The sequence below is a fragment of the Hydra vulgaris genome, chromosome 12, assembly GCF_038396675.1.
Source record: "Hydra vulgaris chromosome 12, alternate assembly HydraT2T_AEP".
In the NCBI taxonomy this organism is placed as follows: domain Eukaryota; kingdom Metazoa; phylum Cnidaria; class Hydrozoa; order Anthoathecata; family Hydridae; genus Hydra; species Hydra vulgaris.
The window spans coordinates 10,281,095-10,297,500 of record NC_088931.1 but is presented as its reverse complement, the minus strand read 5'-3'; the positions used below and the strand labels follow the sequence as shown (position 1 = coordinate 10,297,500).

The following is a 16,406-nucleotide window of genomic DNA, read 5'->3' as shown; positions in this document are numbered from 1 at the left end:
TACGCATGTGCTAACATGTATCTAATGAACTTATAAAAAAATCTTGTAGTTTTTTAAACTTTATTTTTGAAATACTATAAACAGAAAATAAAAAAACTATGCAGAGACAAAACATGAATTGTATCAACATTAAATCGCTGCTTGCAACTACAAACAGTATTAAAAAAAGAAGAAAAATGGAAAAAATGATGTTTGTTGAAAAGAATGTTTTCTTAGATAAGTTTAGCACCAGAGATCGAAGTCACTCAGGTATTTTTTGCATATTTATGATCCATTTATAATTTTAATTAAATCTAAAACAAAATACATTTTCTCTAGCAAAAAATTTTAATGACAATACCCTCCCCCCTTTCCCCTCGGGGTATTGTCATTAAAAATCTTTGAAAGAAAAAAGAAAAAAAGAAAAAAAAAAAACGTTTACAAAGTTAAAAAGATGTAAAACAAATATATAAAATGTAGAAGAACATTTCTGAAAACAATTTAGTTAAGTAGAAATATGTTTTATTTCGTTTAAAATCTGTAATATACTATCAGTTGGATAAAACTCTTGGATTATAATTCTTTTTTATTTCTTTTTTGTTAATTTTTTTTTGATAAACTATTGTTAATCATAAATAAAAACTATAGAAAAAAAATCATAAAAGAAAGTCGATCGATTTAATATATTTTTAATTCATTTAAATTCAGGTTGTCGCAAGATGTGCGATAAAGGTCTATTTTATCGCCACATTTATATAACATTTGCACTGATAACTCCTTAAATGGAATAGTTTTAAAATGTTAAGTAGAGTCAACAATAAATATCATTTATACTGGCATCATCGCAGATAATATAGTTTTACGAAGCCTTACAATCTTTAATCCTCAGGTATTGATCAACTGATTTCAAACTTATAGAGTATCAAAACAAAACAGAGAGGCAACGAAACGAAACAAAACAAACAGAGAGACAACGAAACGAAACAAAACAAAACAGAGAGACAACAAAACTTTGATCTCTAAAAAAATTAAAAGAACTTTAATCGATCTCCAAAATAAGTTAAAACTAGAGTCTTGCGAACCAGTACAATTCGATTCGCGAATCAAGTATCGCTTCGATTCGAGATTTGATTCGAAAAAATGATTCGAATTTTTCGAATCACTATTTATTTTGAGAGTGTTGTTGTTATTTCAGATATCCAATGCTAAGATGCTATCAAAATGTTTTGATTTATTTCAGCCTAAGTAAAGTAACTGTAATCGAAAGTAATTGTAATTCTGCTTCCAAACAAACGCTGAAAATTAATTTGGGCAAAAAAAATATTTTAAGTAGAGTTTTTTTTTGTGTGTGAAAAAGTTGCTTAAATTTGGATTTCCTCATACTGCCGATTTGTAGATTAAAACCCGCTTCAATCCGAGATTCGATTCAAACTAAAAATTCCGATTCGCAGGGCCCTAGTTAAAACATCTTGATTTTCAATAAGAAAGTTACACAAGCATGAATAAAGTAGTAACATTTCAAAGAGCGAATATAAATAAACGTATGATTCAATTTTAATCTGTTGCATAAGACGATAGGGTTTGTTTTTGCCAACTTTGGTTCTTCCAAAACTTTTATATGACTTCGAACTGAGTAAGTGTGAAAAAAGTTTCCTGCGCAATATGGAAGCTATTGAAAGTTTTAAAACTATTTTTATTATCTCGATAGTAAAAATTATTTCATTTGTTTTTTTAAAATGATATTTTAATTACATTTTTTTGTAACAAAACTAATTTATTTATTTGGCTTGATTTTTTTATTTCATACCCCAACGGGCAAAGGCGTCCGCAAGACGCCTGTGCGACGTTATATAGACGTCATAAGGCCGTAGGACGTCCTTAACACGTCTAACGAACCTTCTGAGTCTTCTGGGTTGATACTTAGAAGACAATTTGAAAAATACAGAGTAAGAATAAACACCCGAAAACAAATCGAGTTTTTTACAAGTTTAACTTGTTATTAATTGACATCATCTCAACTACAGGCAAGTAATTGGCAAAGTAATTAATACCTGTAACCTGCATCCCAGAATGCACTTAATACTTGTAACCTACATCCCAGAATGCATTTAATACCTGTAATCTACATCCCAGAATGCATTTAATTATCTAAATATAGTCATTTTACACTGCTCACAACATAATAATATATTCTCTATATATATTCTTCTAAAATAGAACTGTTTTAAGTTCTGTTAGGTCACGTTCTTATACAAACAATTAAAAGTTGTTTATGATTTTAGCGGTGTATTTACAAAATGAATAAATAAAAGCAAAGATAAATAACTACAATAATAAAGATAAATAATTATCGCACTTGTCTAAATCCGGATACTAATGAATTGACGCTATAAAGAAAAAACAAATTGAGGCTAATATGAAGATGCGCATTTATCCATTATATAGTTACGGATTTCGAATTTTCGGTGCTTTATTTCGAATTGGTCATTTTATAATATAACCGATTTGATATTATTTTTTAACTATGTTGTATTCTTGTTTGCAGTGATCAAGTAGAGCATCTGCAATACAAAATGTTTAGAAAACATTCACAAATGAAAAAAAGAAATGCCAACGAAGCCATTACACCACAGGTTTGAAGAAAAAAATTTATTCGTTGTTATGTCTATAAAAATATAATAGGCATTCAGAGAGTGTGACAAACCGTTTTTTAGCGGCTTTTAAATAGTTCTTTCATCTGCTGATATGGAATATTATGTTGACTTTTTTTATATAAGCATAAGAGTAAAATAAACATATCCTTAATATACATATAATTTTCCCGATTTGTGACAAAAGTTATACTGAAAAGTAATTTATAAAAATAATTTATTTAAGGTTACATACCAGCCAATCGCTCATAGTCATAGTGTCATAGTGTCACATAGCGAAGTGTCTTTGAAAAAGACTGTTTGTTCTTTAAACATTTCAGACTATAGCCATCGTGTATTTCTCTTGAAATCACTACATCGAGTGCTGTTTTCGCATCTATTCTGTTTTTCTTTTTTTTCTGGTTTTTATAAGGAAATTGGACTGCCAAAAGTTTTATTAAAAAATTTTCTTAGTTGTTATTTGGAGGCTATGCATCGATTACGGAATTCATTTTTTAAAACTGCTTTTTTCTAAAAACTAATGATATATGAATCTTAGTTTACTAATGATAATTGAACTAACCCAATATTTTATTTGTTTTTAAGTATTTAAAATAGTTTTAGTCTGCAAGTATTTTATATGACCGTTTTTTGAAGATACGCTTTATTTTGTTTACTTTCTTCCGCTTCAAATCTTCAATGCTTTGTAGCACCTCTAAGCAACCGGTATCATATCATTATTTCAAAACAATGCTAGTGCTTACCGCATTAGCACATTGAAATTCAGGAATAAAATAGTAACCTTTCTTTACAAATGATGCAATACAGTTGAGGTTCGTGGTTAGAAGACAGCTCTGGTAATATATGTGTCATGGTAAAGAAGGAGGTGCGAACTTCATAGTTAGATATTACTCCGCAGTGCACTGTGATATGACCATTAGGACTCCATTGAGCACTTAAAAATAACCAATTCAAAAAAGATATAATAATAAAATCTTAACTTATAAGCTACAATTATGAAGCAGTTTTAAAAAACAAAACGCCGTTTCTAGCGCAACGGTACCGTTGGTTTAATTTTTTTCTTAAAGTCACGGTAGTGATTTCTGACTAGTTGATTTTTTTTTTCTTTTATTTAAAGAATGCACGCCCAAACCAAAACCCTTAATCAATGTATGTGCGCTCCACTGCGCATATCCCTAAATCAGTGGATGTATGTACACTAGGGTTGTCCAGGATTAGTATGATGTGTCAAAACGTCGTGAAGTGAAGTTTTTCCCATTATACTATCAATAAGGTGTCTAAATATAATTATTACAGATTTTTGATAAGTGATCCTGAGGTCCCTCAAGGCCTCCGAATTTGAACCCCATTTTTAAAGCAAAAATTAAAATCTTTTACATTGTAAAATGATACATCATTCTATAAATATAACAACATAATTTAAACAAAATCATGTTTAATATAAAGGTAATCAAATCTACAAAAGAAATAATAGCTCTTTGCTCAATATCAGTTGTAATGATTGTAGAAAAATCCGAGATTAACTTGATACCACGCTTCGCTGCATCGTTGACAACTTTAACTATACAAACAAATTGTTCAGCAACTCTAAAAGCCTGGTCTGAATTCCACTGCTCCACTGGTTTGGAGCAGCGGAATTCAGACCAGCGGTTGTTCATAGGTGCATCCGCTCCCCATGATGTTTTCATCCATGCAGGAGTGTAGAAATGAGCCATAAATTTATTCATACGCATGAGTTTAGCAACTATGTCATCGACATACCGCATCTGTTTGGAAAACATATACATCTTTCCAGCAAATATGTTGTTGGCAATCCAACGTGCTTGATGCATCCCCCCTAGTTTGAGAAAGTGGGCGCCACGTGGGTGATTTTCACCTAAGATTATCAAAGTGTTTTAAGCAGATTCAAGATAACCATCTCTTGGAAAAGTTGTTGAATCCTTGCAAGATAGCATGTCTGTAAGTTCTTTGACAACTTTATGTTTTATGCTTAACAACCATTCGTTTTCAGTTTCCAGTACTTGTATTGCTTGAACTTTATCCAAGTTTGACCATGCATCTTTAAATTTTGTTTTCAGAGCTTAAATTGTCACCAAATAATAATTTCCATACAGCATCAATAACAAGTTCTAAAATGTGATGACGACAAGCTGGATAGAAAAAATTTTTCATTCAAAAACTTCCATTAACTTAGCAGCTCCTTTGTGTATACCATTATTGCTAGCTGTTGTATCAAACACTAGAGCTACAACTTTGTCTGACAGATCACAAATTTGTATCAGATCAAGCATTGCTTCAGCTTGAGTTGCTCCTTGGGAGTTAGTTAGAGATGATACGTCAAATAATTTTCCTTCCTTGTATTCGGGAGCTCCAGAAATAAGAATTGAAAGTTGTTAATATGTGTCTCCCAGCATATCTTTTAAAAGCTTACCACCCCAATGCAAAGCAGCATATTGGGGAGGGTTCTGTTTCACTGTCTCTATGACACTTTCTGAAATCTTTTGACAATTGAACATTCTTGTTTTCTAAATTGTAGGTCTTGGTATCTCAAAATCTTCAAGATTACCTCCAGCAGCTTTTATTAATGCTGATACAATCATTGTTGTTTGATTGTCTGACAACTTGAGACAATCAGCAGTACTGGTTATCTGGTCACACTGGATTATTTTTCTAGGTAGTTAAAGAGTTACATATTTGCCTTGATCAATTTTTGTTGCTTCTTGTTGTAGATTTGTTTCAAAATCAGGATCAATTTTAGTTCAGTCATCTTCTTCATTTAATTGTGTCTCAGAATTATATTCTAGCAAAGCAGCGACTTCTTCGACCTGTTCTTCTCTTAAAATATCCAACCTGCTATGTTTTCTTTCTGTAATTCTTGCTTCACATGCTTGTTTTGCAAGTCTCATTTCGGCTTTGGTTTCAAAAATTTAATTATGTCCATCCATACATGCTTTTCTTTCTTGTTGTCGGTGCAAATAAAAGTTGATATGATCTTGTTTTTTCCTTTCTGACAAAACCTTTATTTCTTTATTTCATCTATGGCGTCAGATGAACCAGTGTTAAAAAGAGAATCCAATCGTTCAATAAAACTTGCTCTCTTGCTACCAGAGTCAGTTGTTCTTCTTTTATTTTTCATCAAACTCTGCCATTCATTACAATATCCTCATTCTTCACTTTATTTTTATTATTTTCTGGATTGTTCCTTAGAAAAAAGACACTTCATAACTTGCCTACAATCAGACAGTTTGGCCCCATTAATTGATGTTGAAGGATGACCAATTAACCAGAAATCAGTTAACTTTCTTGTCACAGGTCTACTTGGAGTTCCTTTATGTGAGCTAGAAGTACCTCAACAAAGTGGATTCTCTTTTGTTGCTCAAACTTTTTGTCTTCAGTACTTTGCCGTAGTGATGGATCGCGCTTTTTACTACTTCGAGTCAACATTTTTCCAATATATTCATTGATAAAATTAAATTTAATCTTTCACTAAACAGTATCAAAACTCGAATAATACAACTAAAAGCCATCAAATCAATCAAAACTTTTCAAAATCAAAAATCAAAATCAAAAAATCAAAATCAAAATCAAAAATCAAAAAACAAAATCAAAAAAAACAAAATCAAATAACAAAAATCAAAAAACAAAATCAAAAAACAAAAAACAATCGAAACAAAAAACAAAAAACAAACAAACAAACAAACATAACAAAACAAAAAACAACAAATAAACAAAACAAAAAACACTCAAAAAACAAAAAACAAAATCAAAAACTTTTCAAAATCAAAAATCAAAATCAAAAAATCAAAATCAAAATCAAAAATCAAAAAACAAAATCAAAAAAAACAAAATCAAATAACAAAAATCAAAAAACAAAATCAAAAAACAAAAAACAATCAAAACAAAAAACAAAAAACAAACAAACAAACAAACAAAACAAAACAAAAAACAAAAAATAAACAAAACAAAAAACAATCAAAAAACAAAAAACAAAATCAAAAACTTTACAAAATCAAAAATCAAAATCAAAATCAAAATCAAAATCAAAAATCGAAAAACAAAATCAAAAAAAACAAAATCAAAAAACAAAAATCAAAAAACAAAATCAAAAAACAAAAAACAATCAAAACAAAAAACAAAAAACAAACAAACAAACAAACAAAACAAAACAAAAAACAAAAAACAATCAAAAAACAAAAAACAATCAAAAAACAAAATCAAAAAACAAAATCAAAAAACAAAATCAAAAAAAAAAATCAAAAAACAAAAATCAAAATCAAAAACTTTTCAAAATCAAAAATCAATCAAAACTTTTTAGAATTGATTCTTTAATTATTGCGATTCTAAAAAAAACAACAACAAAAAATGTAATTTGTGCAAAAATTGGGGAACATGTTCAGAGGCCTTGAGTGACCTCAGGATACTTATCAAAAATTTGTAAAAATTATTTTTAGACATAGTATTGATGGTATAATGGGAATAACTTCACTATGTTTTGACTCTTCATGCTATGTCCTGGACAACCCTAATGTACACTCACTGTACCTATCCCTAAATCAGTGGATGTATGTACACTCACTGCGCCATCCCTATATCAGTCGATGTATGTAAATAATAAAAATCAATTTAACTTTCAACATGCAATAATAATAATACCTTTCAATAAAAAATATTGAAATAACATTAAAAAATTTTTATATAAGTGAAGAAATCGATCCTGGAGTACAGTGGCAGATGAACCAATGAGCAATCACAAAACTAAACGTACATTATAGAGTTGCAATTCTTTTTAAATTTCTATAAATGAAACTTCAACCAATAATATTCGCAGCCTTGACTTAAAATAAACCAATCAAACTTTACTACCGTGACTTTAAGATAAAAAATTAAAGCAACGGTAGCGTTGCGCTAGCCACAACGTAAATTTTATATAGGAGAATTTCATTATTTTTTTTATAAAACGAATCAAACTTTTATAACCGAATAAAAATAACATGATCAATAAGTAAACGCTTTAAAAGCCCAGTTTATATTTAATTTATTTTAAAAACAAAACTAATACTGTTATAAATATAAGATATGTAAATTTCAAAATTATACTGATATTTGTTAAAAACAAGCTCTGTTCATAACTTCTTAAAACCAAAAATACCATAATATTTTTTTGTAATTATCATTCAGTAAGAAACAGTGAAAATACACTAGGTTTCACGGTAAATGAAAACGAAATATTTTAATGGAAATAAAAAAAAAAAACAAAGCAGAAAAGCGGTCTATAAATTACGTCTACAAAATAGGTGGAGGGGGTCTGAATTTTTTTGACATTTGTTGGCAGGGGGAAGGGGGGAGGTCAAGACAAGTTTACGTCAACAATATTACTTTTTTTCATAAATTTAGTTACTTAAAAAGAGGAAAATTAGGCAGCGTTTGTAATTCTGTGTTACATACTTGCTACACCTTCAGTATTTTAATAAAGCTATTTATGTTCCTACTTTTTAAAAACCGTGTTGTGCTTTAAAAAGACCCGACACGTACAGAACTAAATAAGCACAAGATGTTTACAATGCAAACAAAAAAGATGCAAGTACTTGGTCTGCATTATATTATTTAAACGTTTATAACAAGAGTCGGCAACCTGCGGTTGATGCGGCTCTTTAGCTCCTTAAAGACTTGGTAAACGATTTGAAAAAAGATTTGAAATGAAGATGTTGGTAGCTCTTACAATGATATTTGTACGTGGAGCTAAAGAGGCGCATCTTGACATCGAACTAATTACACGAGGCTTGCAAGCCGCAGGTTGCCGACCCCTGGTAATAACGTTTAAATAATATAATGTAGACCATGTACTTACATAAATCTTTTTCGTTTGCACTGTAGACTACAACTTTGTAAATTAAAAATTTTTGGCTCTTCTGTCTCATTAGGTTGCTGACCCTTGGTTTATACAATTTGTTAAATGCATTTTTCGTTTTACTAAACTCTATTAGAAGTAATTGACTTTTACTCTAAAATTGAACAAGTTATAAAGTTAAAGTGAGGAGGATTGGCACATTGAAGAGTTGCATTAATTTGAAATATGTTCTAATTTAAACGTGTAAGGTGTATACATTTTTGTGAACACTTTAATCTTTATTTTTTTGTTTGGAGTAAGTTTTTGTATTTATAAAACTGGAAATATGTTCTTAAGTTAAAAGTTTAATAACTTTTTTTCTATACCTTTTACTTTTATTCATTTTTTTTCAGAGCATTTGTAATTTTAAATGGTTCTCTAAATAGCTTACCTCTTAATCTCTTTTTTGCTTTAGTTGTAAACTAAAACAAAAAAGAGATTCTATTTAAAATATGGTTGTTGTTTATTTCCGTTTGAATTTTTTTTTTTTTTTTTGAAGAGGAAATGAATGTTGACGTAATTTTTTAGTGGGTCTCTAAAAGTTTGACAACTTGTTGACAAGGGAAAGGGGGAGGTATAAAATGCGGAAATTTGTTGAGGCAATTATGGACAGCGCCTTATCTTCGTTTAATTAAAAATTTTATTTTGTCAAAAGCCAGTAAAAACTAAAATGTTTCACGTACTGCGAACGTTTTTTTTATTAAGGGGAAAACCCAATCTAATTGTATTGTTGTGTAAACCCTTCAAGAGAATCAACCATAAACAAGTGTTCCCCCATTAAAAAAATTTTTTTTTTTTAAACAAAATTTAAATTATATTTATAATTTTTTTATAACAATATTGTTTAATTTAAAGATATTTCATAAAGATAAAGACTTACAACAATTTTTAATGTGGTTTTAAATTTAATTATAATGTACTTTAAACTTTTAAACTATAATGTACTTTTAAACTATAATGTAACTTTGTAAATATTATTGAGTATTAGTATTAAATATTATTGATTTATTACGTCTATTCGCGTTACGCTTTTCCATCACGTAATAAAATCTCATAATGATATATGTTTTGGTTTTGACTGATACTATGTTTTGGCCTGATACTATGTTTTGGTTTTGACGCTGAACTAAAATGCAAGAAATTTTGTGTTTTACAAACAAAACTTGGCTCAGACTAAATTGGTGCTACATTAAATATATAAATCAATAAATGCACATCTAACTTTAAATGCAATCTAACTTTACCATATTTTTGTTTTTATAGGGTCAAGTTTTACTTCTGTTACACCCTGTGGTAGCATAAAAAGTAATGTTTTAGCTAAAACTGTTTATATCAATAATGCTGCTACATATAGTGGATTGTATTATGATGTTAAGCAGAACTGCTTATCTGAGTTTCTACTTGAGCCATACAGTTCTTTTTGTTATTTTTGGCAAATAGTACTATTATTATCAATAAATTATAATATATGGGTTGTTGTTTTTCGAATAGCTTATCCTGATGCTAAAGAATTTCAAGTACTATGGTTTTCTCTTGATTACGTTGCTGACTTCTTTTATTTAGCTGATATATTTATTTCATCACGTATTTCTTTTATTCAGAATGGAATATACGTAAAAGACAAGAGAAAAGTAATGCTTGCTTATATTAAATCAAAGAAGTTTATAATTGATGTAATAACACTCTCTCCGTTTGATATTCTTTATATCATAGATAAAGTGCGACCTGTTTATCGATTACCTAGATTACTTAAATTTCTCAATATATTTCAAGCTAAAAAAGTTGTTGAGGCTGTTACAAATTTTCCAAATTTAGTGAGGGGAATATTTTGGTTAAACATGATGTTTTTGGTTTTACATTGGAATTCATGTTTTTATTATATCATTTCAAAAAGTGAAGGGTTTGGTTCAGATCTATGGGTATATCCAAATCACACTGGGGTTCACAAAAGTCTGCTTCACCGTTATATTAAATGCATGTACTGGTCTACATTAGTTCTTACAAATATTGGAGAAAGCTCACCTCCTGAAACAACTATTGGGTAAGTTTTTTATTTATACACTTTAAATAACCAAAATGTGTTTTAAATTATGTTAATTCAAAATTTTATCAGAATCATTAAAATTTTTTAGGGTTAGTAGTTTTGAATTGATATGGCCAAAATGTTTTATAAGAATTTTTTAATTCAATAAAGGGATTGAAATAAATATTTTGTGATTTTATTAAAGTATAAATTTCTAGGCCTGGTCATTTTCTTGAGGAATGTATACTGTTGTATAACAGTAGTTGCAAGGCCTTTGTTTTTAGATATGCTTTAGGTTAAAAGTGAAATATTGATTGTATGTTTGTTAGTTATATAAATATATAATCAACAAACTTATGATATCCATAGTGAAAAGTAAATATTAAAATATATATTTAAGACTGACCAGGACATTTACTGGACCATAGACTCTAGAAATGCTTTTAACCATCGAATCAGAAGCCATTAAAATGTCTGACAAAAAGTTGTTAATCTGTTTGTCAGGGATTTCATGAAGTGAATTATGAATCAAAAAATAAACTAAAATAATCAAAAAAAGCTTTGACTTTTGGAGAATTAACATGATTTAAGCATTGTAAAAAAGATGAATTATGTTTGCATTTGTTAATCATACTATTGATGATTATCTCTTTTAGAGATTTTTAGAGGAGATTTATTGTTTTTGCAAGAGATAAGACTCAACAGAGAAAAAATTACTTTGAAGACCACAAATATTAGTGAACGATAGATTAAGATAACTTGTTGATGATGATTTTTGTGTTTTATATTTTTTGATACTTGAGTTTTTTTTTTTAAATTGGTTAAAAAACCTGACTCAAAGCACAGATAGTACTCAGTACACTTATTAATAGTCCAAGCAATTACCTCATTACTATTAATAAATCCTATGCAATAACAAAGAGCTCTAAATGTGGCCTCAATACCAAAAGTATGAACAAGGACACTATCCATGTGCATCATGGCACTGTTAGTACTCATTTTACATGAGTATTCAAGCCTTGTTAAGAAGCGTTACGCAGCTCGCATTTTGCTTGCAAAAAGCGATTTGGCTACGTGTTCAGCAGTTTTGCGTTACGCAAAAACTTTAATCTTTTAGAATATAAATTATCTGTTGATATCGTTTATATGACATTTATTCAGAAGAAATAAAGTTGTAAGTAAAAGCATTTAACCACAATTGTAACCTAATAGATTTTTCGTTAAAGAAGCAGTTTGTTTAATAATTTTTTGTTGTTGTTAAAAATTAGTTTAAGAAAATAAAGTGTTTTAAGTTTTATTTTAAGGAATTAAATATATAAATTCCTTTTAAATATATCAACTATTTTTTATCATAATAATTTAAAAAATGCATGATTTATTTTGATGTAAATATTTCATTAATAAGACATTTTATTTTAAGTTTATTGTCAATTCAATAACGTAAAGTTTTATTGACGTTCGTTTAGTTTATGAAAATAAACTATGATCACTCATATGTTATCGGTAACTGATAAAACTCTTTATTGTTTAAAAACACTATTAAAAAGAGTTCACAAAATAAATAAGAAAAAATTTATTAACAGTTAATAAAATAACCAAAAACCAACTGTAAAATTATAAGAAAATAAACAAATATTATGTTACGTTTTACAAAAAAATATTTTTTTCAAAATAAAATTTAGTTCATATTTGAAAAAGTGATAAAAATGATTTTTCAAATAAGAACTAAGATTTTATTTGTATATTTTGTTATAGTGAGAAAAAAAACTGTATGATTTTTAATGTGTTAATAAAATAATTTAAATTATAATGCGGTACTTAAAAATACGCTAGTGACGCAATCTAACAATACAAAATAGATTTGCTGAGTTGAGTTACTTTGAAATGCGTTATGCGTTTTCATTATGCAGCGAAATCTCGTAACAAGGCCTGATATATATATATATATATATATATATATATATATATATATATATATATTTATATATATGTAAATGTATATATGTATATATATATATGTAAATGTATATATGTATATATATATGTATATGTATATATATGTATATATATGTATATGTATATATATATATTTATATATGTATATATATATATATATATATATATATATATATATATATATATATATATATTATATATATATATATATATATATATATATATATGATAATTTATATATGATACAGCTATTGATGGAATCAGCAATCAGCATGTCTCAAAACTACCACAGAGCTCAGGAAACCTGAGTACCAGCCAGCCTCAGAACTATAAAACTGAGTTTTAGAGCTGTACCCTAATTAGGAGATAATAGAATGAGTTGCCTAGTCATAAAATCAGAAACAAAAGCAAAACCTATCAAGGATTCAAAAAGACCTTGCATTCAATAATTAACTGGAAACAGTGTATTATAAGTAGATCTATGCCAGGCTTATAGATGGATAAGGGATGCAAAGCTGGTCAACAAATAGAATCTGTTTACCCCATAAGTCTTTGTCTAAGAGGCCTTCTACAAGAAAGTAGCTGTATAGATTTAATGTCTGCCCAAGATGAGTATTTTTATTGAGACAGCACCTCTAGGCTTTACTAAAACCAAGTTCCCCAAGGCAGGGGTTATGTTAAGTCAGAGTTGGTATCTCCTAGCCTATACTCATGATGGTTCTGGGTCAATGTCTTTTCTCTCTCTGCTGATAAATGCACGTCCTACACAACCTCCTAAATCCAGGCAGGAATGAAAGCTTTTATTCCTTCTTCTCACTTTCAAGTCAAGCCTCATTCTACTCTATGGTATAAGAACAAGAAGGTGAAAACCTTCTTGTTCTTGCTCCTATATCTAATCTTAATCATTTTTTTCTATCTTTTTTATAAGAATAACTCTCTTGAAAAGAAAATGCTATTTAATGTTGCAAGAAATCAATGTATAAAGGTGCTAACTGATGCTAAGCTCCATTATTATTAGTTCACAAAATCTCATATCTTCTCTCAGGAGTTAGACTGTAAAGGCTTTTGGAAAATCTTCAATAGCATCATTAACATCTCTTATATTTATCAGGTCAGGTTATTCTGCTACTGGTAACATATAATCTGGTACAACCTGCTTCATGTCCTGCTGCCTTGTGGGATAGGCTTTTTTAGGCAAAAGCTAGGAGAAGCCAACTCCAACTTGAAACACTACCTGCCTTGGGACTCTTGGTTGAGTAAAGGCTAGAGATGATGTCTCAATAAAAATACTCATCTTGGGCAGATGTTAAATGCATCCGGCTACTGTCTTGAGGAAGGCCTCCTAGGCAAAGACTTCAGGGGTAAACAGATTCTATCTGTTGATCAGCCTCACACCCCTTCTTCATCTATTAGGCTGATGCAAATGTATTTTTAATACATTGTTTCCAGTTTAGGATGTTAAATGCTGGATCTTCTTGACTCAATGCATGGATTTTGCTTGTGTCTTTGTTTTTATGATTAGGCAACTCATTCTATTATCTCCTAATGAGGGTACAGCTCTAAAACTCAGTTTTATAGTTCTGAAATTGGCTGGTAGTCAGGTTTCCCGAACTCTGTAATAGCTCTCAGAGAGGCTTATTCCATCAACAGCTGAAAAATATCTAAGTATCAACAGTGCCACGTTGCGCATAGATGGTGTCCCTGTTTGTACCTTTGATGTGCATTGTCAAGGTCACATTTGGAGCCCTTTGTTACAACTTAGGGTTTATTAATAGTAATGAGGCAATTGCTTGAGCTATTAAACAGCGTACTGAGTACTGCCTATACTTTAAGTAATTTTTCTTTAATTTTCTTTAATTTCTTTAATTCTTTAACAAATTTTAAAATGAATAAAGTACCAAAAACTATAAAACACAAAAAACCATCATCATCACCAAGTTGTCTAAACCTATCATTCACTAATATTCGTGGTCTTCGAAGTAACTTTTCTTGTGTTGAGTCTTATCTCTTGCAAAGTTCACAGACCTACTTGCTCTTTGTGAGACTAATTTGAGTTCAGCTGTCTCATCTTGTGATCTTAGTGTCGATGGTTATCTTACTTTAATTTGTAAAGACTCCAATAGTCACATGCTTGGCCTGGACATTTACATTTGTAAGAATTCACCCATTTGTCTGGGAACTAGGTTTGAAACTAAACTATTCTTTTATGTGCTTTCATTAAGCACCACTTCACTCTATCGTCTTTCTCTTTGTTCTATATCGCTCTCCTTAATCTCAAGACTGCACTCTTTTTGATGTTATTTTTTATCAAATTAACTAAACCTTCTTTATCCATCATCCAATATCGTTGTTGTTGGTGACTTTAATGCTTATCACACTGAATGGCTTGGCTCTAGTGTCAGTGACTCTGCAGGGGTAATCTCAATCCCTATCTCAAATAGTCAACTTTCCAACTCCCTGTTCAGACCCGAATCATTTACCTTCTCTACTTGGCTTATGTCTTGTTTCTTATCTTAATCAGTACTCAGTTTCTCCACATTCACCCTTAGGTGCTTCTGATTGCAGTTTGATATCTCTAAAACTATTGTCTCATTCTTCTTCATCATCTAAATCCCCCTATCATCATACCTCTTACCACTACCTTAATGCTGACTGGGGCTCTTTCTGTGATTTTCTTTGTGATGGCCCTTGGGTAGAAATCTTTCATCTTCCTGCTGACAAATGTGTTCCAAGTCAAGCCTTATTCTTCTCCATGGTTTTCCTCACATTGTGCTGCTGCAATTTCCAATCGAAACTGTTACTTCCATTTCTATCAGCAAAATAGTTCTCCAGAAAACAGATGTCTGTTTATTACTGCTAGAAACCATTTTTAAAAGGTTTTGTCTACCGCCAAAGCCCGCTATTCTCTGCTCATGAAATCCCATATTTCATTATAGAAATTAGGCTCTCGCGACTTCTGGAGAATCTTTATAAGTATCAACAATATGGGCAAATCTTTAGTTCCACCTCTCTTGTATGATTAAGACTTTTTCATCTCACCTAAAAACAAAGCTGAATTATTTGCTAAGAACTTTTTATCAATATCATCTCTTGATTCCAATAGTTGCATTCTACCTGATATAGCTGTCAAACAGGTTGATCCATTGTTTGACATTCGTATCACTCTAGCCACTGTATCTAAAGTGATTTCCTGCTTAGACTCTTCTACAGCTTGTGGTCTGGACAACATACCTGTTATAGACTTACGGAAGTGTTCTCTGGAGCTGTTGTCTATACTTTTAAAACTATTTAACAAGTGCTTATAAGAGTCTTGTTTTCCAGCCTGCTGGAAAGCGGCATCTGTTATCCCTATTTTCAAAATTTCTTGAAAGCGATCTAATTCGTCTAATTACTGTCCCATTAGTCTTCTTCCTATCATAAGCAAGGATTTTGAATTTTTAAATAACAAACACTTAATCTCTCATCTTGAATTTTATAACTTACTTTCTGATCATCAATATAGATTTTGATCTTCTCGTTCTACAACTAATTTGCTAACAGTAATAACCGATAGGTTTTATTGTGCTTTAGATAAAGGTGGAGAGGTTAAGGCCATCGCTCTTGACATTTCTAAAGCTTTTGATAAAGTTTGGCATGCTGGTCTTCTCCATAAGCTTTCTTCTTATGGTGTATCTGGTAACATCTTTAAGATTATTGAATCCTTTCTTTCCAATCATATTATAAAAGTTGTCGTCAATGGATAGCACTCTTCGTCATATCCTGTTACTTCAGGGTTTCCTCAAGGTTTAATCCTTGGCCCTATACTCTTTTTAATTTATATTAATGATCTTCCAGATATTCTCACATCTAAAGTGGCATTGTTTGCTGATGATACTACTATTAATTCTTATCATGATAAGAAGCCAACACT

General features: G+C 29.9%; 1 protein-coding gene across 2 annotated transcripts in view; it reads left to right on the top strand.

Moving 5' to 3' along the window:
• Positions 1-16,406, top strand: part of LOC100198921 (cyclic nucleotide-gated channel alpha-3) — a 52,916-nt gene that overhangs the window by 779 nt on the left and 35,731 nt on the right. The window contains exons 2-3 of one of the 2 annotated variants that reach the window (XM_065811816.1): positions 1-249; positions 9,781-10,558. The exon at positions 1-249 is cut by the window's left edge and continues 34 nt beyond it. In XM_065811816.1, the coding sequence (XP_065667888.1) occupies positions 99-249; positions 9,781-10,558 (929 nt within the window). In that variant the 5' untranslated portion in view covers positions 1-98. Of the gene's footprint in view, positions 250-9,503; positions 9,699-9,780; positions 10,559-16,406 lie in introns of those variants that run through there. The other variant, XM_065811817.1, reaches the window with a different exon arrangement.